This window comes from Podarcis muralis, chromosome 15 (genome assembly GCF_964188315.1).
Source record: "Podarcis muralis chromosome 15, rPodMur119.hap1.1, whole genome shotgun sequence".
Taxonomy (NCBI): Eukaryota; Metazoa; Chordata; class Lepidosauria; order Squamata; family Lacertidae; genus Podarcis; species Podarcis muralis.
In genome coordinates, this window is record NC_135669.1 from 1,929,585 (window position 1) to 1,954,282 (window position 24,698).

The window sequence follows — 24,698 nt, forward strand, 5'->3', positions numbered from 1 at the left end:
CCTGGCAAAGAAGGAAGGTGGGCCCTGACCTTTTCTGTTTATATGAGGAACTCTCACAAGATGCAGGATGTCACACTGAAATGGAGGCCTCCCCCAGAACCTCTATCTACTTTCCCCTTCCTAAACATATAATTCCTCCCAGCTCCCTTAGGGCTTTCTGACAGGTGGTGTCCATGGTTGGCATAATAAGCCTGGTGCCTCTCCTCCCCCCCCTTTCATCGCACGCTCAAAAATAAGGCAGGGGGTGATCTTACACGTAGGCTTTTCCCTTCCAGCTGCCATCTCCATGGAAACATCCCCATTGCTTGCAGAGATACTTCTGTGCCTTTGCTTTATGTTTTCATGCATTTTCCTGGTTTGTTTTCAAGGCTGCAGTATTCGACTAAGCTTTAACCACCATAAAAATCTGGCCTGATGCTGCTGCTGTTTGGTTATGGAAACAAAAGCCTTAAGTCTTGGCTCCTTGCTCTCTTCGTCTAGCCCAGCTGACCCAAATCTTTTCTGGCAGCTTAAGGAGAGAATCCAGGATCTCCGATTCAAGCTCATCCCCGGGTCTTATTACATGCCTCTCTGCAGAGGTTTGGGGAAAGGTTCAGGAGTGTATTCCGTGCTCATGAAAGGTACCACGGGCTTTCTTCGGGATTTCCTTCTGTTCCTAGCAAGGAAGGAGCAACCAAGGAGAGCAATTGCATCTCAATACCAGCAGTGCAGTGTTCATGGCCAGCTTTGTGATTCCAGCAGTGCTCTACCTGCAGGCTCCCCCCACTGTGCTTCATGGTGAGCACCAAGAAAACTTTCCTGCCTTTAGATCTGACTACCAGCAGGATATCTAGAATTCTGATTATCTGGATACCCCCCCCCCTTTTTTTATATACAAGAGAGCCACAGCAGTGCCATTCCTGTACCAGTCCGTGTCTCTCCCCTTGGCCTGTGACTTTTCATTGGAAATCAATTGCCTTCAAAAGAACCACCAGCAAGACCATCTGCAGTACCTAGAATATCTCATGTAAACCCAGCAATGTTATATTTAGTGTATTTCATAAAAACTTATATATTTCTTGGCTGCTTTAAAAAACCCCTCAAAGCAGTTTACAAAAAGACTTATTGTCTTACCAATAAGAGAATCAAGAACATTTTACAACCTTCCTTTAATTTCTATGGAATGCTCCTGCCTGTCAGTGTTTTAACCAATGAGTGAAGTCAGAGCTGTGATTGTTAAGTGAGTTGGACCCTAGGCAATGGGAGTCCCTGGAGTCCCAGAGAGCTTTTGTTTTCTCCAATCTTTTCCTAGTTCTGTCTTACTTTCTATTCCTTGAAATTTCTCCTAGCAACCAAGATGCATCTTTTCTGTGGTGAGTTTGTAGCTCCAAGACATTATTTTCTGCAAGTACTACTACACAATAAGTGTGGGTGGATATTAAAGAATCCCACTAAAAGGTAAATGGGAAAAACTGATAAAGAGGCTTAGGTATGTCTCCTGCTGTGCAGCAGCCAAAGCAATGGGATACATGTCAACCCAGAAGTGAGGCAGCCTAGGCATTGGTTTAGGGTTGGCATTGATGGAAAACAGTGAATCACACACACAAAAATGGAATTATTGAGCAACCTGTTGTCAAACTTTCAAACATGGAAATAATTCCAAAAGAGAAATGTCTACTCACGAGTCACTGGAAGCAAGATATACTCCCTTTTTGGACATACAGACAGAAACATGATTAACATCCTGTAACTTGGAGGATAATACATATATTTTACATCTTATCTCATTTTTAACATTTGCTTTCAGTTGCCACTTATATGGCCAATGTTGCCTTCGTTGGAATTTCTTTCACCTTCAGCATGCTAAGAATTACCAGCTCCTGTTTTGAAATCTTAACAGCTGTGTGTTATGGATGAAAATAGAAGCTTATAACTTTTAACAATATAAGTTTCTCCTGATCTCTGTCAGTCAAACACACACTCCTATACACATATTGCTCTCACAGACAGACCTGAGTGGAGATCAGCAACAAAATGTTGCAGTGCATCTCCTTACCCCAAGAGGATGAGTGCTCTTGCTGAGCCTTCAGCCAGCTTAGAACAGGAGCCTTGTAGCCTTGGTGGGGCCTTGAAGAAGATGTCTTGTGGTCTTTCTGGAAATCTGAAATTTCATATAGCACAGGAAAGGGAGCTTTTTAACCTCGTACTATGCATCCCCTTCCATACTGTGAACTGACAGGTTTTTTAGACCAATTTGCTTCCTTCCACACAAACCTCTCTCCTTCCCTTGCTCTTAATTTTTTTCTTCATTTCATCTGATGTAGCTCATGGAAACAACAGAGCAAAAGTACTTGTTGGGCTACCTGGGTCTTTTTTCTTTGTCTTGTAACCTAGAAACTGTTTTTCCCTGCAAGCGTTTGGAGTCTCCTCAGTTTGTGGGAACAGCCCAGAGGTCAACTCGGCTGCAGGAAAACGCATGAAGCTAAAAGCAGCCGGTGTCCACCCCTGCAATTACAAAGGCTGCAAGGGAGGGAGGGAGTCAAGCAGCCACAACAGAGAAGCCTCCCGTACACAATCCCCAGAGAGTGACAGCCAGGGGCCGGGACGTGGCAGCGAGGCCAGGCTTTGGGGCCTAAAGACCCCTGGTGGCAGGCAGGGTGGGATGGGGATCCCGGGGGGGGGGTCTGATTCGTGCCCCCTAAAAACTGTGCGCCCGGGGCTACAGCCCCCCGACCCTCCTGCATCTAGACTTCATTTTGTGCCCTGTTCCTGTGCCTTAAAGCTTTATGTCTGAACGCCTTTTCTCCTGCCCTGGCGCTTTCCCCACAAAAACCTGCTCTTTACCGCAGAAAACAATTCCATGGAAAACCCAGATTGCCATTTGTTCCAATTCAACATTAAAGAGTGAGGAAAGTGGCAGAGTGGAAAAAAGAAACCCAAATGCTCCGACACAGGGCAGGAAAGCCCTGACCTGAAATCTTGGGGTGAAAGGTAATTATGGGTGAGCCCAAGGGTTGCGCTGGAATTAAGCAATGTTGCTGTTGTTAATAATAATAATAATAATAATAATAATAATAATAATAATAATAATAATAATACCACCCCTCCCATCTCTGGGCAGCTTCCAACAAAAGATTAAAATACAATAATTCATCAAACACGTCCCTAAACAGGGCTGCCTTCAGGTGTCTTCTAAAAGTCAGATAGTTGTTTATTTCTTTGACATTCTTTGACATCTGATGGGAGGGCATTCCACAGGGCCGGTTGATGGATTTGTTTGTGCAGAGCTTCTGTGCCATCATCTAACATTGCTGCTGTCCCAAGCTTTCCAATACATTTCCCATCACTTTCCGTTCTACAAAAATTAAGTCACTGGGGGCTTTTTTGGGAAGTGTGTTTGTTGTGCAAGAGCATCAAATCCACTTTAATTGTAAAACGTAAATTTGCCAGTGTACAATTGACTCCTACCTGGAAAACAGCAGCCGTCTCAAAGCAACCTGAATAAAGCAGTCAGATTGCTTGCCTCCAGGATGTGCCCAGGCCAGGGGCTGAGATCCTGGGAATGTCCATTCACTGCTCTGTGCTGTGATTTCAGGGGGATCTTCCTAGACACCATCCATCCCAAATATGAGGTGAATGGGGTGCAGCCCGTCATTGGCCAACGGACCCGGCTGAGCAAGGGAGATATTGCCCAGGCGCGCAAGCTCTATAAATGCCCCGGTAAGTATTGCTGACTATACACCAGGCAAGTAGAAATCCAGGCTTTGCGACTGCCTCCAATGCTGAATGTTTATTTCTTGCTAGTGGTCTAAAGTTATATTCTGAACTGAGTACTTCAACTTGTTTGGCCTGGCCAGGGGGTTTGCGGTCCTAGGGGGTTTCCCCAGACAATATGCTTATGGCTGTACTCCAACACCACCCAGCGTGAAATAGCACAGTCTGCACAATTGTTGCTCAAGTGACCCAAACACCTTTCCTCAGGAAATGCTACTCTTTTGATGATCTCTCACTTTTTCTCATCACTCATACTACAAGATGATATCACTAGGAAAATGCTATTCTTTCCCCAGTTAGAGAAGCCATTGCTGTTTGGCATGCAGTCCTGAATGTGGTTGCCTGAGGTGGCCTTCTCAGTCGTGCCCCTGTGGCATCGCTAATGATGAGGAACACAGCCTGGACCATGTTGTGACCACAGCACCGTTCGTCAGGGTGCAAAACATGAGACTCGCACAGGAGCAAAAAGGGGTTAATCTGAAGACAAAAGTGAAGAAGCACTTTGCACAGGGATATAATTTATTAATTTATATTTGAGGGAAAGTGGGGTTATTTCAAGTTGATATAAGTAAAAAAGAACCCATCTCCTTTCCCCTTATGGGATACCGAAGAGCCCTTATGGAGTCCTTTTGTAGGTTCTCTATTGGTAGGAGAAAATAGCAGAGACCAACCAGAGAATATTGAGAAGCAAAGCAGCTGGTAAGCCTGACCTTTATTAACTGTTGCAACAGGGTGCCCCCTTCACATGCAGGAGAAGGAGGAGGACCCAGAACCTAGGTGTGCCCGCCCTTATGTAGACATTTTAAATTGCCCACCCTGGAGTCCACGACCACCCCCAGAAACATCATACATACATCACAGAAAAGGTTCTGTCTGCAACAGAAATCTGAGTGCATTGTTTTTACCCTGTCTGCCAGGTTACCTGTTAATGGTCACTTGACTGGATTACCTGGAGAGCCTGGTCATTCTTTTGTAATGATAATACTTAATTCCTGAGCTAGGTCACAGGCTCACCCTATTCACACCTTAGATGTGACAATGGGGAGGTTTCTGCATTTCCTCTAATTCTTGTAGAGGTGACTGAAAAAGTCAAAATGATATTATAATTATAGGGACGTGGGTGGCTCTGTGGTCTAGGACTTGCCGATCAGAAGGTCAGTGGTTAAAATCCCCACAACAGGGTGAGCTCCCGTTGCTCGGTCCCAGCTCCTGCCAACCTAGCAGTTCGAAAGCACGTCAAAGTGCAAGTAGATAAATAGGTACTGCTCCGGTGGGAAGGTAAATGGCGTTTCCGTGCGCTGCTCTGGTTCACCAGAAGCGGCTTAATCATGCTGGCCACATGACCCGGAAGCTGTACGCCAGCTCCCTCAGCCAATAAAGCGAGATGAGCGCAGCAACCCCAGAGTCGGTCACGACTGGACCTAATGGTTGGGGGTCCCTTTACCTTTAAAGAGTCAAAATGGCTTTAGGACTTTTCCTTTGGGTTTCAGACGTGTGGTTTATATATTTATATGTGTGTTTGCTTGGTACATTTATGAACATTTATTATATATATAAGACCTGAAAATTCTTATAACAATGTAAGTCAATCAAATGCATAACATTACAAAAACACAATGTGACCTATTTAGTGCTTGGGTCTGATCTGGCAGTTCTTGCTTCTCAAGATTCAGAGGTTGTTGTTGTTGTTGTTGTTGTTTTCCTCCTGCATTTCCTTAGTCTGGGACTCACACAGATATCCCTCAGGCAGCTCTTTCCTTTGGACTTTCCCAGGTAACTCTCTCTTCTCCCTCACCCTTTTCCCAGCTGATTGTAACCTGCACCCCCAAAATAATCTAATCTCCCCACAAAATACACTCTTATCAAAATTCTCTATTTCCTTAGCCACTCACTCAGCTCAACTTAATCAAGCTGTGGGCTTTTTGTTCCTCAATATTGTTTTGTCTTTATCTAATCATTGTCTGCCATAGCCCAGTGTGAGGGGCTCCAGCTGAATTGCTTTCCTCCAGTCAAATGAGGAACGAACTAGGGGGCAGCAGTTAGGACATCTGAAACATGGCAGGGCGGAAGTCACTGTGAGGGGTTCCCTCATGAATTCAGGGTAGAAAGGATAAGAAATGGCTTAATCTGAACAAGTCACAAACGTTGAGGTTCTGACAAATTGCCAGGGTGTGCATTTTTCTCCCCAGAATTGGCTGGCAAGGTTTTCCCTGTGTGCTTTGTGGAACGGGTTTTTGTGTTAGGTCAAGAACAGCATCTAGCTTTTGTTAAATAGTAATGTTAACATCTTTGTAGTTTGTAATAAAAAGGCATTTCTGTGGATGATGTTACTTGGTGGGGCACACCTGTTGTGAGAAAAGGTTAATTGGCGGGAATGGCACGTTGGATGAAGTGAGAATGAGTGACAGGGAGATGGATGTGTGAGGGACAGAAGAGGACTGGGAGGAGGAGATGAGAGGTATGTGGAATGTATTCATTTATTTATCACAAATGAAACTGAGGTGGGATGGTCGTCTGTCAGGGATTCTTTAGCTGTGATTCTTCCATGACAGGGATTGGACTAGATGACCCTTGGGGTGCCTACAATTCTAGGATTATGTGAATATGTTGAATCACATGCTGCCATTGTAATCCAAAATTGTGTCAGGAGGGGGTGGGAGGACAGTAGGTTCCAGGGGGTATAGTTAGAAAATGGTTCAACAGACTGATTTGAAACTTGGCAGCATAAGGAAGGTAAGGTCCATTACAAACTAGGGAGAAAGGACAAGAAATGGCTTATTTGGAATATTTATTTAACAGGTTATTCTGGCACAAATCAGAGGCATGTTGGGGGGGGGGGTGCAAAATAGCCAGGCAGAATTGTTTGCTAATGCTATGTATGCAGCTGGGAATTCTTCCCTCGTGCGTCCAGAAAACACATTGTGCTCTCTCACCACAGCAGCATGTAGTGAATGCTCAGGTCGATATTCTACAGGCAGTTCCCCCATTTGCATGCAGATTGAGGTCCCAGTCATTGGGTGCGTCAGCGGCTCCACCCTCTTCTGGGGCCAAAAATGACAAACGCATTGGGGGTCTCACATCAATCAGAGGAGCACAAAATGGTTGCCACCTATATAAGTGCCAGTCTCCTACACATTTGCTATGCACACATCTAAGTGTATCTTTCAAAAACCTAAATTAAATAAAATGTATCCCAATTCAAGCAGCCTATATTGGCAGCCAATCTGTGGGGTGGGCACTTTTCATTTTTTGTGGTTGTGCCCGCAAATCGGAATGCACTGGGCTCAACCATAAGCAGCAATGAAAGAAATTATTGGTTATGATCTAATAAGAAACCCTTTATTAATATTGTTTGTTTCTATCAAAGAAGATCTTGAAATGACAATGCATCTTGTAACAGAGGACCATGTAGCCCCTTTGAGCTCCTTGGATGGAAGGTGGGAAATTACCTGGGACCTTACCCAGGCAGGGGCGCTACCGTGACCCGCCCCCCCCCCCTGACAGTGGCAAGGGGCACCAAGAGGCTCAAGGCATCCCCACAAATTGAAATGCCATCAGATATTTTCAGATGATAAAGGTTGTACTCAGGACCCTTTTCCAGGCAGTGTTGTACATTGTATTAGATGATTTCAATACATAGTTATCATAGGGAACAAGTACAGTGTGTGGTTTTTGAGCAGCCATTTTGTGAGTAACCCCATTAAAATCTATCTTTATTTATTTGTTTGTTTGTTTGTTTGTTTGTTCGTTTGTTTTCCATATTTTAACAAATCAATCCAAATTATTTCAACATTTAAAAAAAATAATTAGGTTTCCCGCTCCTGTTAAAAACTTATGTCCAATTCTTCCTGATGTTGCCTCTTCATTTTTCTTATTTAATCATCTTCTCATCCTTCTGTTCGTTTTGATCCATTTACATAGCTATCCGCTCTTGTTGCCTTACAGTCAGCTCTTCTGTTGTTTCCCAAAGTTCATTTCCCGCGTGCAGCCCTCTTTTCTCAGGTTTGGTGTGTAGAGAGATTAACCCCCATCATTCATTGTCCATTCACATCCCACTCCCCTGAGAACTCCTTTGAAAGCAGTCCTTCCGTTGTCCAAGGATACACTGAGCCACAAATACGGTAACTCCCCAACAAGACAAGCATTCCGCTATTAAAACTCTGGGGCTTATTTTCCAGAGCCCAAAGTTGGAAATCAAAGTCAAATATAAAATTTCCTGCCAAGTATAATTAGCAGTTTCTTGTCCTCACAAATCGCTCTCTTCTCACTCCAGATCCAGTCCAAGCATAATTTATATAAAATCCATACATTCGAGGGGGGGGTAGAGAAAAGCATTGTGAAACCCTTAATAGAGCACAAATCATTGGCTCCCCCCTCTCTCAGTGTCAGATAACATCATAACGCCTGCACACAGTTATTTCATTTTGTAGGGGTGGGGTCAGGAAATAAAAGACCCTTAAAAAACCATGAAAGCAAACACTGCCCCGCCCCCATTTCATTCCGGCTGCTGTAAGAAATTTATTGCTTGTTCAAAGTCATTCAGGTACCATCATAGCTCATGTCCAGTCCATTCGGTAGCTGGTTAATTGCAGCCTATTATCATATGCCGCTTCAGGAGTGCCCCATAATTCATGATAATATTCCAAATTCTTGAGGAACCATTCACAAATCGTGCTGCCGATGGAGGCTCATCCATGGCAGGGACACACTCCCAGTTTGCGCCCGTTCTGCCTTTCAGTTAGGCAGACACAGGCATAAGTGGTACAAGGATGCAGTGAACTCCCCAGAACCGCCTGAGGAGCATTGCCATGAATTTTCCCTCATAAATCCTGGTTTTCCCCTGCTTGAACCTCCCCTCTGCCCCAGAGGGCAAAAGAGAGCTAGTGCCATGAATCATGGGCGTGGCCAGAAACCAATCCCATTAAAATCTAATGTACGTCATAGTAAACATAAGCATAACTTTAAAAAGGACAATAGCCATTTTGTCACAGAGGGAAAATTCTAGTTACCCGGTACCACTATTATAATTGGGTAGGAGGCATGGTCAGTCCTTGCATGACGCAGGGTGCAGTACCTTGCTTTGACAATGGATCTGGACCCCCTGGGAGGGCGGCAGATCCACCCGCTGCTGCCTCAGCACAAGGTCCCTTCCAACTCTCTTGTTCCATGGCAGTGGCATTCGTTCCCCGTTGGCACTTGGAACATGGAATAGTAACTTCACTTGCACAATATCTTCAGGTGCCTACATGCCAGGCATCTATCACTGTGAACAGACAAATCTGGGACACCTGCGTCACTGACAGCCATCCAGCTCCAAGGGAGCGATGAAACTGGAACTAATCACAATGCGAGATGCCATGTCTGCATTGTCTGGATAGCAGGTCTGGTGAGGGTGTGGCCTTTAACAGCTACCATTTCCTGGCATTTTGGAGCTTGAGTGAACATGGAAAGCCCTTGACAAAAAATGTTGAACCAAAAGCTTATTTCGTTAATTGGCTCCTATATTATATTCTACTCCATATTTCTAGTTCTGTATATTTTACATTTTCTGAAACATATCAAATCATTCCTAATTATTCCTGTCTATGGTCTGGCTACTGATCCTTCCCCTTATTTTGCCACAACTGTCCACAGTGAGGCAACTGGGGAGTTACAGTGGAAGGAGATTCATTGCTTCCAGTCTTGTGACATCAGCTTGTTGCGGCTGGACTAAGCTGAGCCCGGAATGTCCTGGCCCTTCTCTTGCATGTTATAATCCCCCCAGGGTCTGACCTCATGCTCAGTCTGCACTCTTCCCATTGCTTTATGAATGGAAACATCAGGACATAACACGGGAGCCTGGGCTGGAGGGAGGCTCCCACCTTCACCAAGGCTTTGGAGACCATCCCATCTACGCCAGCTCTGGCTCTGGAAACAGAACAGATGTCAGAACAGAAGGCCAGGAACCGTGAGCCAAAGACAAGCAGGGGGAGTGTGTGAAACTTTTGCTTCCTGTTTGACTCCCAAGGCCTGATCTGGCTTGGAGCTCCCCAGCATCCGTCCCCTACCGGGTGTCTGTTTCTGTGGAGAGGACAAAGCCTTGTCAACAGAATGTTTTTCTAGTGAGGAGTGCAGCAGGATCTTTTCTGAATGGGAAAGTCAGCCAGCAAGAAGGGCAGTGAGAATGAGCAAGAGAGAGGAGTTGGCAGGGAAATGTTTAGAGAGGAGCAGGGGAAACAACTGGGAGTGCAGTGCAGAGTGAATTTAGAGTGGGGGCATTAGCAGCAGAACCTGGCATCCAAGTTCTCTCGTGCCTGTTTCCCATCTTTCTTGCTCCCCATCTCCTCCCCCCCTTGCTTTTTTGTCTTTATCAGATGCTTCAGCTGTAAGAACTCTTTCTGAATTTTTGTGGCAGTTGCAAAGCAGCAGTGTGAAAAGGGCGAGAAGAGAACTGAGCCGAGTACCAGGCAACAGAAGGCTTGGGCTGTGGGGCCCTGGCCCCATAGCATATCCATGGAGATACACACTTCGTCTCAGTTGCTTAACCAGCATTTGCCACTCAGCACCTGTGCAACTGATGCTGCTGCTGTGAACTGGTGCTCACAGAAGGTGCCTTCACATGTTAGGAGGAAGTGCCAGAAGAGGAGGACTCCTGAGTGACTTGTGCTTCCTTTTTTGGCTTCAGGGTAACATGTGAGGAGGGAAGGATTTGCATGCCTCCTCTATGTGTGTGTGTGTGGGGGGGGAGATTGACTGCTTTATTGGGCCCTGCATGTTGGCCTGGATTCCCAAACTGCAGTGGAGGGGAACCTTCGTGAGGGAAATGCACAGAAACTGCAGGCACTTGGCTCACTCCCAGCTGTCTTGTACCTGGTGGAAAGATGATATGGCTGCAGTCCCAAGCTTGCATGTGCTGAAAATGTGTGCGCACACTGGGAATTTACCCCTGCAGCAACTTCAGTGCAGCTTGCTCATGCAAGCCATCAGATCATTTCTTAACTCCCCCCAACCTTTCTTTCTGGCATAGGCAAATGAAGCAGCTGGCATCCTCTTCAGTTTCTAGGGACTGTTGCTTACATGTGTGTAATGGGTGGGTTGATGAAGGCTAGGGCTTGAAAAGCTGTAAACATAAGCTTGAGAACACATGAGCTGTGAACTGTTATGGTGCCTGGTGACTTTTCGAGATGGAAGGAAATTGTAAGAGCAACTTCACCTTCTAAAAGGAAGAACGAGTGGTACTCCTGAAGTGCAGGAGAAACTCATCCATCTCCACGAAGCAGTGTGGCCAAATGGCAATGCTGCCTTTGTGGACTGGAGCAAGCACAATATCTTACTCATCAGTTAGTGTGCCAGGAGAAGACTATACTGCGTTCAGCTCTAGCTAGCAGCAAACTTGCCCCGGAACAGAGTGACGAGATAACTTGCTGGAGGAGAGGAAGGCAAGAAGGAGGTGTCTGTCTTCCTCCTTTGCCAGAGGTGCGGCTGCCTGTCCCTCTCAGTTTGTGGGGCTCCCTCAGAATGTCAGCACTTGGAGGTGCCTGATACTCCAGATCAGGGGGAGGCAGCTCTCCTGCGTCATTCCATAACCAAAGAAGGACCGAGTACAACAGGTGGAAGAGCACCTAAGGTTTGCCATTAGGAACTGCTTCAGCTGCAGCGTTTTGCACCGCTTTGTCAAACACTGCCAGAAGTATTTGGCCACGGGGCTGAAGAGTAAATAACAGCAGGTTAAAAACACACCCACCTCTTTGCTTTTATAAGTAGTCAAGCTTATCGCTGAGAACATCATGACTTTTTGGCACTTGGAACACTAAAGCCATCCCTTTCTGATGTTAAACTCTGGTAGGCATAGGGGACCATTTGACACTCAGGAGTCCTTGCTCAATAGTATTCTCTTTGGCCTTGGCAATGAGACTCTGTTGATGTGGCATTCAGGTAGGCATGCCAACTCTAGGGGGTGGAGGTGTCATCAGCCCTCTCAATATTCCCCCCAGTAATGAAGGGGCAGAGGAGGCTGAACCACCAAGCGTGGCACAGCATAAGAGTCAGGTTTCTCCCTAGCGCAAGAGAGGACCAGCTGTGGCCATTGAAACTGCGTGGCCCCTCCTCCTGACAACACACACGCAACATTACAGGCATGCGACACACATTGCGTGCCACACCACTTCCCCCCCATCTTCATCCCAAGGTGGCGCCTCTGCACACTGGAGAATACAAATGACTCACAGTTTATCTCTCCCCAAGTCTGGAGGGGCATTTTGCTCCCCTAGAGAGATGCTTGTTCATGAGATGCAGAAGTGTGGTCAGACAAGACATGAGTCAGTTGCACGTCGTCTCAGTGTCAGGTCTTAAGCCATCCTGTGAGAACTTGCAGTGAAATTCCCCAAACTTCTTGGAAGTCCCCAGAGCCCTGGGATTACAAATGCAATAAGCGTCACTAGTCCAACGGCCATGGCCAAAACATGATAAAAGTGGGGGTGTACAGCTTCCTGAGAAGTCAGCTGTCTAGGTTGCTTGCATGGCAGTTTTTCAGTTAAAATTTAATTTTGTGCACAATGCTCTCACACCTTTCTTCCCTTCGGGGATGAAAACTAATCGACCCAAGACAGTTTAAAAACAACAAGGTTTTGTAAAGGCATTTTGTCTCTGATCAGTAAGATTCTTTAAAATTTATGGTTTCTTGTTAGGAGAAAGTTTTATTTTTTTCAAACTGCTCACAAGAAAGGGAGAATTTTTGTTAAAAGTAAGTAATTGTCATGAAGGTACAGAAAGGCCCAAGTCAATTTTTAAAATTTGCATCTGCAAACATTATTTTTTATTTTTGTGTCAACAGACCCATGAAATAAAACACGTCACCTGCAGATCATGAGTTTAATATTTCCTTCTTCCAAATGTAATCTGGTTGTGGCAGGGGGAGGGGAACACCAAACCATAGCCATGGCTCAAGCCAAAACCCCAGCAGAAACTCACCCTCCCCAGAATTCCCACAGGGCCAGTGCAGTTTCATCCGTTGCTTCACAGGCAAAACCCAACAGTCCTCATTAGCTTCAATGGGCCAAGCATCACCAAGTCTCCCCATAACTGTTGCTAATATTTAGGCCCTGGCCTCTTATTCAGACTCTCTTTGAGCCTAATTCTTGGTATTTCTGAGACAACTTGACCAGGAGGGTCAGCCAGGCCATCCTAGACACCAATAACACCACATGGAGATGGTCTGACCTGGCAGTAGTGGGACCTGTTTAGAGTGGGGAAAGTAGCTGGTTCTAGAAAGGGTGCTTATTTGATCCACCTGTCATCCTCTTGGCGGCCTCACTTTCTTGTCCTCTTGTAGTCTTTTCTGCTTCAGAGTCACCCCAGGCCAACCTTGCTTCTTCTTCTCCAGGTGTTGCCACCACCCCTGTAGGCCTTTGCTCTCTTTCCACCTGTAGGATCTTCTGTGAGTTGGGCTGGGTTATTGACAAGTTGTGAATCCTCAATGAGCACACTGAATCTCAGGCTGCAGGGATTTCAGCACAGGAGGAAGGAGGCTAGTCCAAGGCAATCCTCATTGATCCCTCACACAGAATCTTCTGCAAGAGCTGCAAGTTTCTAGTGCAATAAAATGTTCCCATGACAAATGAGACAAGACTGTTAAAGGCTGGATCTGCCTTGTAAAGCCAAATGGTCATAAGCAAAAATCCTGTAAAGATCACTTTCTCCCATATGAACCTACCCTACAGAGTCATTTCTTTTGGTGTGGAGTGGCTGGCGCTCTGTGTCGGCCCTAAGAGTGTCCCCACTCACTCGTAGACTTGATCACTTAGCTTTTTGACACATGAGTAAGTTTCAACAATTCCAGGCCTGGGAACCCAGGGGAGTCCATGGTTTTGCTGACAAAAGAGGTTCTCTGCGAGAAGCTGGAGGGGCTGACACCTAGATGGTTTCTGCTAACCCAGGTGTGCTCTTTTTGCAGCTCACTTCATCTGCAGCCATTTCCTCCATTATGAGCCAGTCTTTGAAATCTGACCCGTCCTTAGCTCTGCTCCTGCTGGCCAGTGATATATATGCTGTGGATCTGGTGCTCTTCTGCTTGACAGTGGCACAGTTGGGCATTGCTCAGCGTTGGAGATCTGCTTCAAAGCTACTAAGGGAGGCTGGGATAAATAACATCTGGAATGTAGTCCTATCAGAACATCTCATGCAACTTAGGAGGGTAGTGAGAGGCTTCTCTTAGAAGGAAGCATGGCTCCTTTTCTTCTTGTACCTTAACAAGGACCGGCCCTCCCTTTCTCCTCCTGTAACCCAGGTCTTCATGTGCAAAGGCTATATGGTGGCCGCCTAGATGCAAGGGCTGCTCTGAGTATGACACCAGATCTCCCTGGGGAGCTGGAGCCTTCTGTGCATATACGGGGGCCATTCTCTTAGCTGCTTTAATGTCCATTCTGCCTGACTCCATATTCAGTGCTGTTTTGCATGTGCATGTAACTGGAATTATTTTGTTTGCATTGTTATATTGAAACAATAAAAAGTAAGTGTGGGGGGAAGAGGAGGACAGTTAACTAAATGGAAATGACATTAATTGGAATATAACTAGTCTAATTTGCTATCAGGAGTTGGTTACTGGGACGTGACTATTTCACTTTAAGAAGACTTAGCATAGATTTGCAAAAATGTGGTTGAGGCTTGGGATTCACCTTAGAGGTGTCAGGTGTGGAATCAGGTAGATGCCCTGGCATGCAATAGCCTTTGCGGTGCAGGACAGGCCTCTGGAGCATAGGGATGCTCTTGGAAGTTCGGAGGAGGAGCATCTCTGCAGGGAAATGATAGATTACTGGCTGCCTGGCTCAACCGTAGGAACAGAGGACCATGTGGCGGCATTGGAAAAGCCTCAGAAACACGCAAGCTTCTCTGCATGCTTCTTGACACACTTCCGCAGAAGTGAAACCCCAAAGAAAAATGAGGCATAAGGAGAGCTATCCCAAAATTACTTTGAATTCCGTGACTGACCTAAAGTAAGGTACATGTGTACAGGACTTCAGCCTCAGACAGCTCCTGCTTGTTATGGGAAAAAGGAAGAAGAATTTACTGTTTTATTCCTTCTATTTCTCCTGTAGCATTTATGGCTCCTATTGCTGTTTATTTACTCTTCTTGTTTTGTTTTGTTTTTAATGTAGATGTTGTTTTTTAATATAATGTATATATTTTATTATATTTTTAATGGGTTTATTGACTATGTCCCCCTTGGTGGCTAGATAGGAGGCAGTAGAGTAGGGGTCTCCCAAATGAATAATTCCACATGGCACAGAAATACTACCTCCCTGGCTAGCTGAAATCATTCATATATATATATATATATATATATATATATATATATATATATATATACACATACACACATACATACATACACACACACACACACACACACACACACATATATATATACATATACGCACGCACACACACACATTCATATAAAGATTCTCAAAATTGCTGGATCTTGCTGCCAATAATTATGTTGTTTTCCACCCAGTATGTGTCGCCCAGGGGCATATGGGCAAGAAAGCTCTTGGTGTGCAATGAACAATTTTGCCCTTTACTCCAGGGCTGCTTCCTTTCCCCTTTTTGAGACCTTCTGGAAGCACTCATGAGGATGGGTGTCTTAGCTCCCCATCAGCCCCTAAGCGAAGCCTCGTCCAGTAGGAGCATGTGGCTTCCAGATGGCCGCGTTGGGCTGGGTCCAGGTGGTGCTGAGCAAAGAGAGCTGTCATGGTCCCAGCTGGCAAGTGAGCTGCCTGGAGGAGGGTGACGTGGCAGTGTTGGGAATTGACCCCTCGCCCGTGCCTGGATGGAAGAAGGGGACAGGAGGCCAGTTGCGGGCACTGCCACTGGGTCTTTGCCCTTTGGTAGGGCAGCTTTTGCTGGCATTTGGATGTTTTTAAGAGCTGGCTAGGATCATGGCTCTAGGAGGCTGGCAGGGAAGGATGAGGAGGGGAGGGAGACCTTGTTTCCTAAAGGATCCAGGATCCCCTGGTGCTTTGCTGCAGAAGGAGGGAGAGCAGCAACAAGAGAGAACATGAAAACTCTTGTAAAGGTTTCGATTGCCTGCGCTAAAGCCCCGACTTCCGTCACTGTGGCAACATGGCATAAGGTTTGGTTTCCATAGCTACCTTCACAGCTGCGGAACAAGCTATAGATACTTTGGGGAAAGAGAAGGGGGGTTATCCGGAATGAGCCAATTTCGCAGGGAAAACAGGAGTTTATCCTGTGGGGTATAGTTGCTTAGGAAAAAAGCAGGAGTGTGAGTGCTCTATTCTGCAGTCTGGCCCCCTCCACAGGAGCGTCAAATGTGTCACAACACAGACTTCAACAATGTTGTGAGAACACTTCCTTTTTTATTTTTTAAAGCAAGCTGCTAGTCCCTAAGGCTCAAAGATATGTCCCCGATGTCTGGAGAAATCTCAGAATCCAGAGGGAGTTGTGATGACTAGGATTTACAGCTGTATGGCTTCAGTGTCATGTACACTTCTTTGTTCTTTCCCATGACTAGCAGAGGAAATTATGCAAAACAAACATGTCCTTAAATTGCATAATATACTCATGCTGCAGGATTCTGTTTTTCTTTTTGCAGAAATTGTTTAAGCATGGCAGAGGATTTTGATGGGGGGGGAGGGGGAAAGTGCAACCTTAATTTTATGGTCCTGTCTAGATGTCCGTGTCTCATCCCCAGTCTTGCAGCTGAGCAAACCAGGTGCATAGGAAGTATCCCAGAAAAGGGGGGGTTGCTTTTTCCCCTCCAGGGTATGGGTGACCTAACTGCAGAACAGTCTCCTGGACTGTGGAAGCAGCGTGTCCCTGAAATGAGAGCCACCTGGTTGTGCTGAAGGTGTTTGTTTAGGGGAGAGCATTGGGTGGGCAAGTTCACAGCTGTTTTCTAACCGCCTTATGATGTGCTTTCTTTTCTCTCCTTCCGGCCACCACCTCCAGCTTGTGGAGCAACCCTGCAGGACAGTCAAGGGAACTTCTCCTCGCCCGAGTTTCCCAATGGGTACTCTGCACACATGCACTGCATCTGGAGGATTTCCGTCACCCCCGGGGAGAAGGTAGCTGCTGCTCCAGTCCACCTGTCTCACAGCCCCTGGCCCCTCCCTCTCCTTCTTCCAACTCACTGCCATTAGGGAGGCTGGGATACAAGGAAGTGACTGTTTCCAATCTGATGTTGTGGGCTTTCTTATCCTTGGAATCCACAGCCCACAAAGGGAAGGCAGGATGGGATCACCCAACTGAAGTTGGATCTGGGTGTGTGTGTGAAGGCTTGTCCTCCCCTTCTTGTGCAGTGTCTTCCTCCTTTGACCCCATCTTAACACTGCTTCTGAAGTAACATTTCCTTTAGTTGTGAAAACTAGGACATTTGAATGCTGTGATGCTGGAAAGCAAAGTTATCAGATGCCTGCTATGAGGAGAAGACTCCAGCTTTGTGAGGGGCCTTTCATAGTATTACAAAGATGCATTTTCAGGACCAGAGCAGGGAAACAAAAAGACAGAAACTCAATTTCTTTCTCTTGTTTACTCAGCTATTTGTCAGGTTTGCAGAAAATTTCCCATCATCTGTTGACCTTTGCCATATCCGTGTCTCTAATACTGCTCTCTTTAAGCTGTAGGTTTATTTCTGTTTCCAATGACTTTATTTTAAGCAAGCAAAGTCAAGCAAAGTGTGAGCTGGACTCAGGCACAGAAATTTGGGGCATTTCCAGACTTATGAGCCTAAATGACTGCTATCTTGGAACAACATTGTCTGCAATTGTTTTCCACAGTTGCAAAAGGACACATGATTTCAGCAGTCAGAGTTTGACGTTGTTGGCTTTTTTGTGCTTCTGGAGCTATTCTGGGAGGTCTAAAATCATCTCAAAAGTGCAGATCCAGAGTAATAATAGGGGAAATCTGAACCAGTGCCAGTGACCTGTTGGCCTCTTCAGTATTGCTCACAACATTCCACGTGGACTCAGAGGGCCACAAGTTTAATGGTGCTTGCTTGTGCACTTTAAAAGCAGCCTGAATTACAGCATGACACATTTCTGCTAAATGAAGAGGCGACAGCCCTGACCTGATAAGGAATGGGGCAGAGTTTAAGAAGGGCTAAGTTCTGGGACCTGAGGGAGCTGACAGCTGACCACCAGTTCCAATAATCTGGAAGCAGAGAGATTATCAGTGGCGCAATTGGAGCCTTTGCACCAGGGCCCAGACTCTCAGTTTTTAAAAGAGAGAGAGAGAGTTGGTCTCCTAGGAAGAAAATTACAGAACATTTTGAAGTAATGTTTTGTACCCGCTTCTTACTCAGGGTGTAACCTCTGCTTGCTTCTCAGATCATTCTGAACTTTACATCCATGGATCTGTACCGAAGTCGGCTGTGCTGGTATGACTACGTAGAGGTGAGAGACGGATTCTGGAGGAAGGCCAACCTGCGAGGTAACCATTGGGAATATATTGGTGGCCAAGCCATGGCATGTAGCTAGGCCATATGGAGGCCTATATCTTGCTGTTGGAAGAAGTTTCCATGTCCAACTTGTCTGACATCCTGTGAAATATTCACTAACTGACCTTCCAGTTTATAATGCCAGATTGATGCTTGGTTTGATTTGTATTTCACAACTCAGGGGAAGGCCTTAGGGGGTTTAATGTTTGGGGGCATAATTTCTTTCCTCTTTGCAGTGCAGAGAGAAATATTAGAAACTCCACTCAGGCAGGGGCAGGGGAACAAAACACGAAATCTTTGAACCGTTTCCTTTTCTCCCTGTGTACTTACATACTTGTGTAGCACCCAATATGCTCACTTGTGATGAGTAATTGTACTTCCCTTAGAATCATTATCAGCTCATTCATCACTGGCCGTATCTAGGGCCCTTTGGAGAGTGTGTTAAATTCAATCAAGGATGAATACAAAGCACTGCACTTTGTTCCTTCTTTACTCTGCTGTAAAGGACTACCTGGTTACAAGAACTGTAGTTTGGGCAGACTATTTTAAAATGATGGAGGCAGATATGTGTTGGTGGTCTGTGATTAATAAAGTAGCCAGTTTGCTCGCAGCAAAGACCCTTAGATCAGATGGGGCTGCACTTTGTCATTTAGAAGGGAACTTCATCTTGATCTAAAGGCAGCATTTGATGTAAAATCTGTTCCTTTCCTGGGCAATCTGCCCAGTGGTGTAACTGTTCACCAGAAGTGTGTCTAATTTACATTATAAACTGGCATGACTTTAACAACCAAACCTCTGTTTCTATTATGGGCAGATATAAGACTCCTGTAGAATCCATTTTCTTCTGCATTTCCACTGTTTTCCAGCCCTTCAATCCTTTCTTGTACGATTTCATATTCACAATAAATTATGCAATTAAAGTTACATATATGTGTATATAAGCTTTTATACTTTTTCTGTTTTTCTTCTGCTTCCAAGATCCAAGTTATCAAAGAATTTTACACATTTGGCAATGGGTTGGGAATAGAGGTTAGGGCTGGGTAGCTAATCTTCCTTTAATGATTTTTTTCCATTTCTGATGTGTCAACATACTTTATCTCTTTATTTCCTGCTCTACTCACCTTGTGGCATGTGCATGCTTCATGTTTTATTGTGTTTTTAATATTTTGTTGGAAGCTGCCCAGAGTGGCTGGGGCAACCCAGTCAGATGGGCTGCATATAAATCATAAAATTGTTATTATTAAAGTTTATAAGGAGTATACGTGACCATACAAGAAATGGGATGGCAACAGAGGTCCAAGTGACATACCCAAGGAAGCCTGTGGTTTTTCTCCAGGTAGGTTTTGTGGGAACAAACTACCAGAGCCCATCTACTCTACGGACAGCCGCCTCTGGATAGAATTCAGCAGTAGCAGCAACTGGGTGGGAAAAGGATTCTTTGCTGTTTATGAAGGTATTGTCTTCTCTTCTTCAACCTGGCAGAGTCAGGGGAGGGAGGGGTAGAGGTTAAATTTGGGAAGAGAGCCGGGGAAGAGCTAGAAAAAAACCTAGAAACCAGAATGATATTTTTCCTAGGTTTGGAAATCTGAGAAAGTGTCATGGGAATATTTGACAGAAGGAAAACTGGTGTTGCTCAGAGAAACACACACAAATATCCTAAATGACACAGCACAAACAGCACAAATAAACAAAACATGAGCAAAACAGACACACACACACAAACCACATGAAAGCGGGTGACTTCTGTGCCAACTTCTAAAGACCTGCTGAAAACTTCTTTATTCCTCCAAGTCTATGCAGGCAAGAATACCCATCCCAGAACGATTTGTTGATGCTTGCTTTTAGCTTTTTTGCTTTTAAATTGTTTTCTTTTATGCTTTTATTGTATGCTTTTTATCTTTTTAATGTAAACCATTTTGATATATTTTGTGATTTAGCGATAAACAAAAAGACTGCACAACTCAAAAAAATTAGCAAAACAAAAAGAAGTAGGCAAAACACACAAAAGCAGGTGGGCAAAGTACATACCCACACCTAAAAAAGGAGGAGGAAAACCAACAAGACATCTCCCACCAAACACAAGAAGGCAGTGAAATATCTCTCTCGCACACAGCCAAAAAAGAAAAAGAGTAAAGGCCCCTTGCCTCCCTGTCCCCCAAACCCACCCGGCAGCAGGAGCCTCCCTTGGGTCATTCTGGTGGGCTTCGGTGGAAGGTTGCTAGGCCAAGAGCCAGTCTGGGAAAGGGAGAGGAGAGGCTGGGGGGCTGGAGGCCTACACTTGACTTTCCAACCAGTCCTGCATTACTCATTTTTTTTTAAGGTTTGAATTTAAAAATCAGGAGGAACAGGAACCAAGTGCAGTTCCTGGGTGCCCCATATGGGGGACCTCAGATTTAAATAAATCTTGTCAAGTTTTCTACCCACCAAGGAAAGCAGCTTGCACAGTCCATCTCCCCAACTCAACTTTTGGTTGGTCTCTGTGTGGCATCCATAGGGGGAAATTCTTTTGTTGCATTGAAGGTGGGCTTTCCCTGCATTAGCTGGTGGTCAGCTTCTTGCTCTGGAGTGTCATTCCCAGAGGTTCCCTTTCCAAGAAATGGGATCCATTTCTCATACCTTCCTGTTCTACTTCCAGCCATCTGTGGGGGAGATGTGAAGAAAGACAGTGGGCACATCCAGTCTCCCAACTATCCTGATGACTACCGGCCCAATAAATTGTGTGTTTGGAAGATTATCGTCTCTGAAGGATACCACGTGGGGCTTTCTTTCCTGTCATTTGAGGTACCAAAGCATTGCCACAAGCAACTGCCAGCCTCTGGGTTGCCTTCCCAGTAGATCACCAGTGCTATATTGTACCATAAAAAAGGACCTGCAGTTCTCCCATTCCCCAAGACTCTCAGTGTGTGTGTGTGTGTGTGTGTGTGTGTGTGTGTGTGTGTTTGCTTGTTTGTTTGTTTGTTTGTTTGTTTCATATGCATGTTTTTAAAAATGCAGATAGCGTCTGCTGGAGTGTATGTGTGTGATAATGATCATAGTTGCCAGCAGGTAGGGAAAGGAAATTTCACCCTGTCTTCTACTGTTGTGGTCCTGATGAAAATGGTTCCCTTTAATCAGCCCCCCCCCCCCCGAGCTGCTATTTGCATTTTTTTAAAATTATGTGCATGTTAAGTGCCAAGACAACTTTGATGCCATGTCTGCTACAGCCTTTAGCGCAGGGGTCAGCAAAGTTACTGCGTTTAGGGACCCCTGCTTTAGCCTTTTCTAGGATCTCAGTGCCTGAGTTCCATCCACATTTGAAAGCAACATGAGTCAACAGGCTAGGATCCGGAAAACCAAAACCTCACATTCTCAGCTTGGGCCCACTCAGAGCTTATTTGCACAGTCACAAAAAGCAGATGGGACTGTACCTCTCAAGACTGCAAGATGGGGTGGGTCACATGTTTCACTGTTTGTCTATTTATTTATTTTTCAAATGCCCTACACACATAAAAGTAGCATATCATGGAATCCTTATCCCTTCTGGGTCTAGACATGGCAACCTAGGCATTCTACCCACCGACAACTTACTTGCTCACTCACTCACAGTTACTCATTATTGTTACTTCTTACCTCATGGCAGCAGCATAGAAGGCGTGTGGAGCAAGAGAAGGGCAGCCTGCACCCTCAGGACTTAAAATCTACATTAGGCTGGACAAGCAGAGAAGCAGGGCAGGAAGGATGGGCAATGGTGGAATCTACATACATATATAAAACACTGTGAAAATGCTTTATTAAACAACTTTTTTGGGGGGGAAATATTGAATTTGCCATAGCTCACCATCGCCATCTAGTGGTCACATTTGTATAATGCACTTAAAGCATTTTATTTGCAGCTGTATAGCTGAGTCCAATGAGTAGCAGAGATAGAGTAAGACAGGGTCCAGTGACGGTGGAAGAATGAGTAAGGCTGTCAAGGTGGGTTGTTTGAAGTGGACCTTTGCACCATGAGGGGAGAGCAAGTGTCCCTTCCGAGTTTGGGAATCTGTTATTCTTTCTGGAGGGCTTGTGGATCTGCCCACTACCACCGCTTGTGACTGAGACGACCTGCAAGAGTCAACTCTGGCAGCCCCATGCACTGTGTATCCTGGCTAAGACTGCATGAAATGTTCCCTAATCCTGCATTTCCCCCTCATTCCCGCAGATTGAGCGCCATGATAGCTGTGCTTACGACTACCTGGAGATCCGGGATGGTAACACAGAGACAGGCAATCTGATAGGGAGGTACTGCGGTTACGATAAGCCCGATGACATTAAGAGCACCTCCAACAAGTTGTGGATGAAGTTTGTGTCAGATGGGTCCATCAACAAGGCTGGCTTTGCTGTCAGTTTCTTCAAAGGTACCCCCGGCCCTTCCCCTAGGAAGCAATGGTGTTGTACATCAGCATCAGTTTTCTGTGGGATGGGGAGCAGATTTCTATGGGCTGAGCATCTGTGCTTATTCAGCTGGAAAAAAGGCACATAACGATGCCACTTTCTATGTGCTCGTTTGGATCTAAAGGATCAGCTTGTTCAGCCCTCTGATCTGAGATCTTGATCTTAAAGCAAAGTGCTCCTGAAGATTCATGCCTGTTTACATGCTGCAGCCGACGTCTTACATAGCCTCCCCCAACCTGGTGCCTCCTGGATGTTTTGGAGTGCAACTTGCATTAGCCCCACATCTGAAGGGCACCCGGCTGGGAAGGCTGACCTTGCATTTGGCTGGGAAGACATTCCATGTGGTTGGTGTGTTCCTGTTCTGGCAGCGAGGAGGCAGGCTTCGCACAGGAAAATGTGTATTTTGCTGAGCTGAGGAAACCAGCATCCTCTGACTTCCAGCAGCTGTTACTTTCCTGCCTCCACAGACAATGTTTTGTATGTATTTATGTAAAGCATTTTTAAATGCCATATTAAATCAAAAGACTACCAAGACTTCTCATCTTCCTTCCTTTCTTCTTTGCAGGACTGGTAGTTTAGTTTCTCTCTCCCAAGTCTTGATAGCTACCTCTTTGAGGGCACAATATGAAAAAGAAGCAAGGTAGAAACTCCTCCTGGAGTTTAAGAGAGGAACAGAATTAGATGGAGAGATGCAGTGCAGGGGGTTGAACTAGGTGGCACTCTGGGTCCCTTCCAACCCTACAGTTGTTAGGTTCTTGGACCCCAAAGTGGGCACCAAATAGACACCCAGCACCCTGGGACTTCTCTGCTGTTGTCTCCCTAGAAGTGGACGAGTGCTCCAGGCCCAACAATGGAGGCTGTGAGCAGCGCTGCGTCAACACTCTGGGCAGCTACAAGTGCGCCTGTGACCCTGGCTATGAGTTGGCACCAGACAAGCGCAGGTGTGAGGGTGAGTATCAGAGGAGTGGGACCTCTCCGCCACAGAGGGCCTCCTTTTCCTAGTTGACGCTACGAGGGCACGGCGGAAATCATTTTATTGAAGAATTTATACACTGCTTCTCTTTAACATGAAAATGACTTACAAACAGCCAAAGTAACTACTGAATTAAAACAATAAAAACCACTTATCTTATCGTAGCCCCAAACAGCAGCAACTGACTGTTCAATATTAGCCCTTATTGTGTTGGTTACCTAGAAGTGTAAAAATAATTCATGCTGGCCTACAGCCTTCTGAAACAGCCAGGCCTTAGCTAAGGAGTAAAGTGTTGGGAACTGGCATAACCTCTGCAGGGAGTGAATTTCACAGTCAGTGCCACTACCCAGTGAACTGTGCTCCTAGCAGATGACCGGCAAACTTCATATTAGAATGGCATTCAGAGGAGGCCTCAGATGTTGGACAGAACAATTGCAAGATCCCATATGAAAGAAGGCAGTCCTTAAATATATATATACCGTATTTTTCGCCCTATAGAACGCACTTTTCCCCCTCCAAAAATAAAGGGGAAATCTGTGTGCGTCCTATGGGGCGAATCCAGGCTTTCGCTGAAGCGTGGAGACTCTTCAGGCTTCAGGAAGCTATCAGCAAGCCTGGGGAGCCCGCGGGGATAGCAGCCTGCTTGCCCGGAGCACGGGGCACGTCGAAGCAGAGCGCCCCGCGCTTCGGGCAGATATCCGCGGCTGGGGGGGGGGAATAAATTTTTTTTCCTTTATTTCCCCCCCAAAAAACTAGGTGCGTCCTATGGGCCAGTGCGTCCTATAGGGCGAAAAATACAGTAGGTCCCAAATCGATTAAGGCAGGAGGTTGATTGCACACCCTTTGTAGTACAACAGAGTTCCACACAGTGCCCACGGGGTGATAGCTTGGGATGTGAGAGCCATATGCCCATCATGATTGACCTGTTGGGTTTTCTGTCTTGCAGCTGCCTGTGGCGGATTCCTCACCAAACTTAATGGCTCCATCACAAGCCCTGGATGGCCAAAGGAATACCCGCCCAACAAGAACTGCATCTGGCAGCTGGTGGCACCCACCCAGTACCGTATATCCTTGCAGTTTGACTTCTTTGAGACAGAGGGCAATGATGTGAGTGCCTGGCTTTAAGCA

General features: G+C 45.8%; 1 protein-coding gene across 4 annotated transcripts in view; it reads left to right on the forward strand.

The window, feature by feature from the left end:
- BMP1 (bone morphogenetic protein 1) overlaps positions 1-24,698 on the forward strand; it is a 130,585-nt gene that overhangs the window by 82,252 nt on the left and 23,635 nt on the right. For all 4 annotated transcript variants that reach the window (XM_028708405.2, XM_028708406.2, XM_077919582.1 and 1 more), the window contains exons 7-14: positions 3,575-3,699; positions 16,699-16,814; positions 18,075-18,177; positions 19,521-19,637; positions 20,820-20,965; positions 22,365-22,560; positions 23,421-23,546; positions 24,517-24,677. In XM_028708405.2, the coding sequence (XP_028564238.2) occupies positions 3,575-3,699; positions 16,699-16,814; positions 18,075-18,177; positions 19,521-19,637; positions 20,820-20,965; positions 22,365-22,560; positions 23,421-23,546; positions 24,517-24,677 (1,090 nt within the window). The remainder of the gene's footprint in view (positions 1-3,574; positions 3,700-16,698; positions 16,815-18,074; positions 18,178-19,520; positions 19,638-20,819; positions 20,966-22,364; positions 22,561-23,420; positions 23,547-24,516; positions 24,678-24,698) is intronic.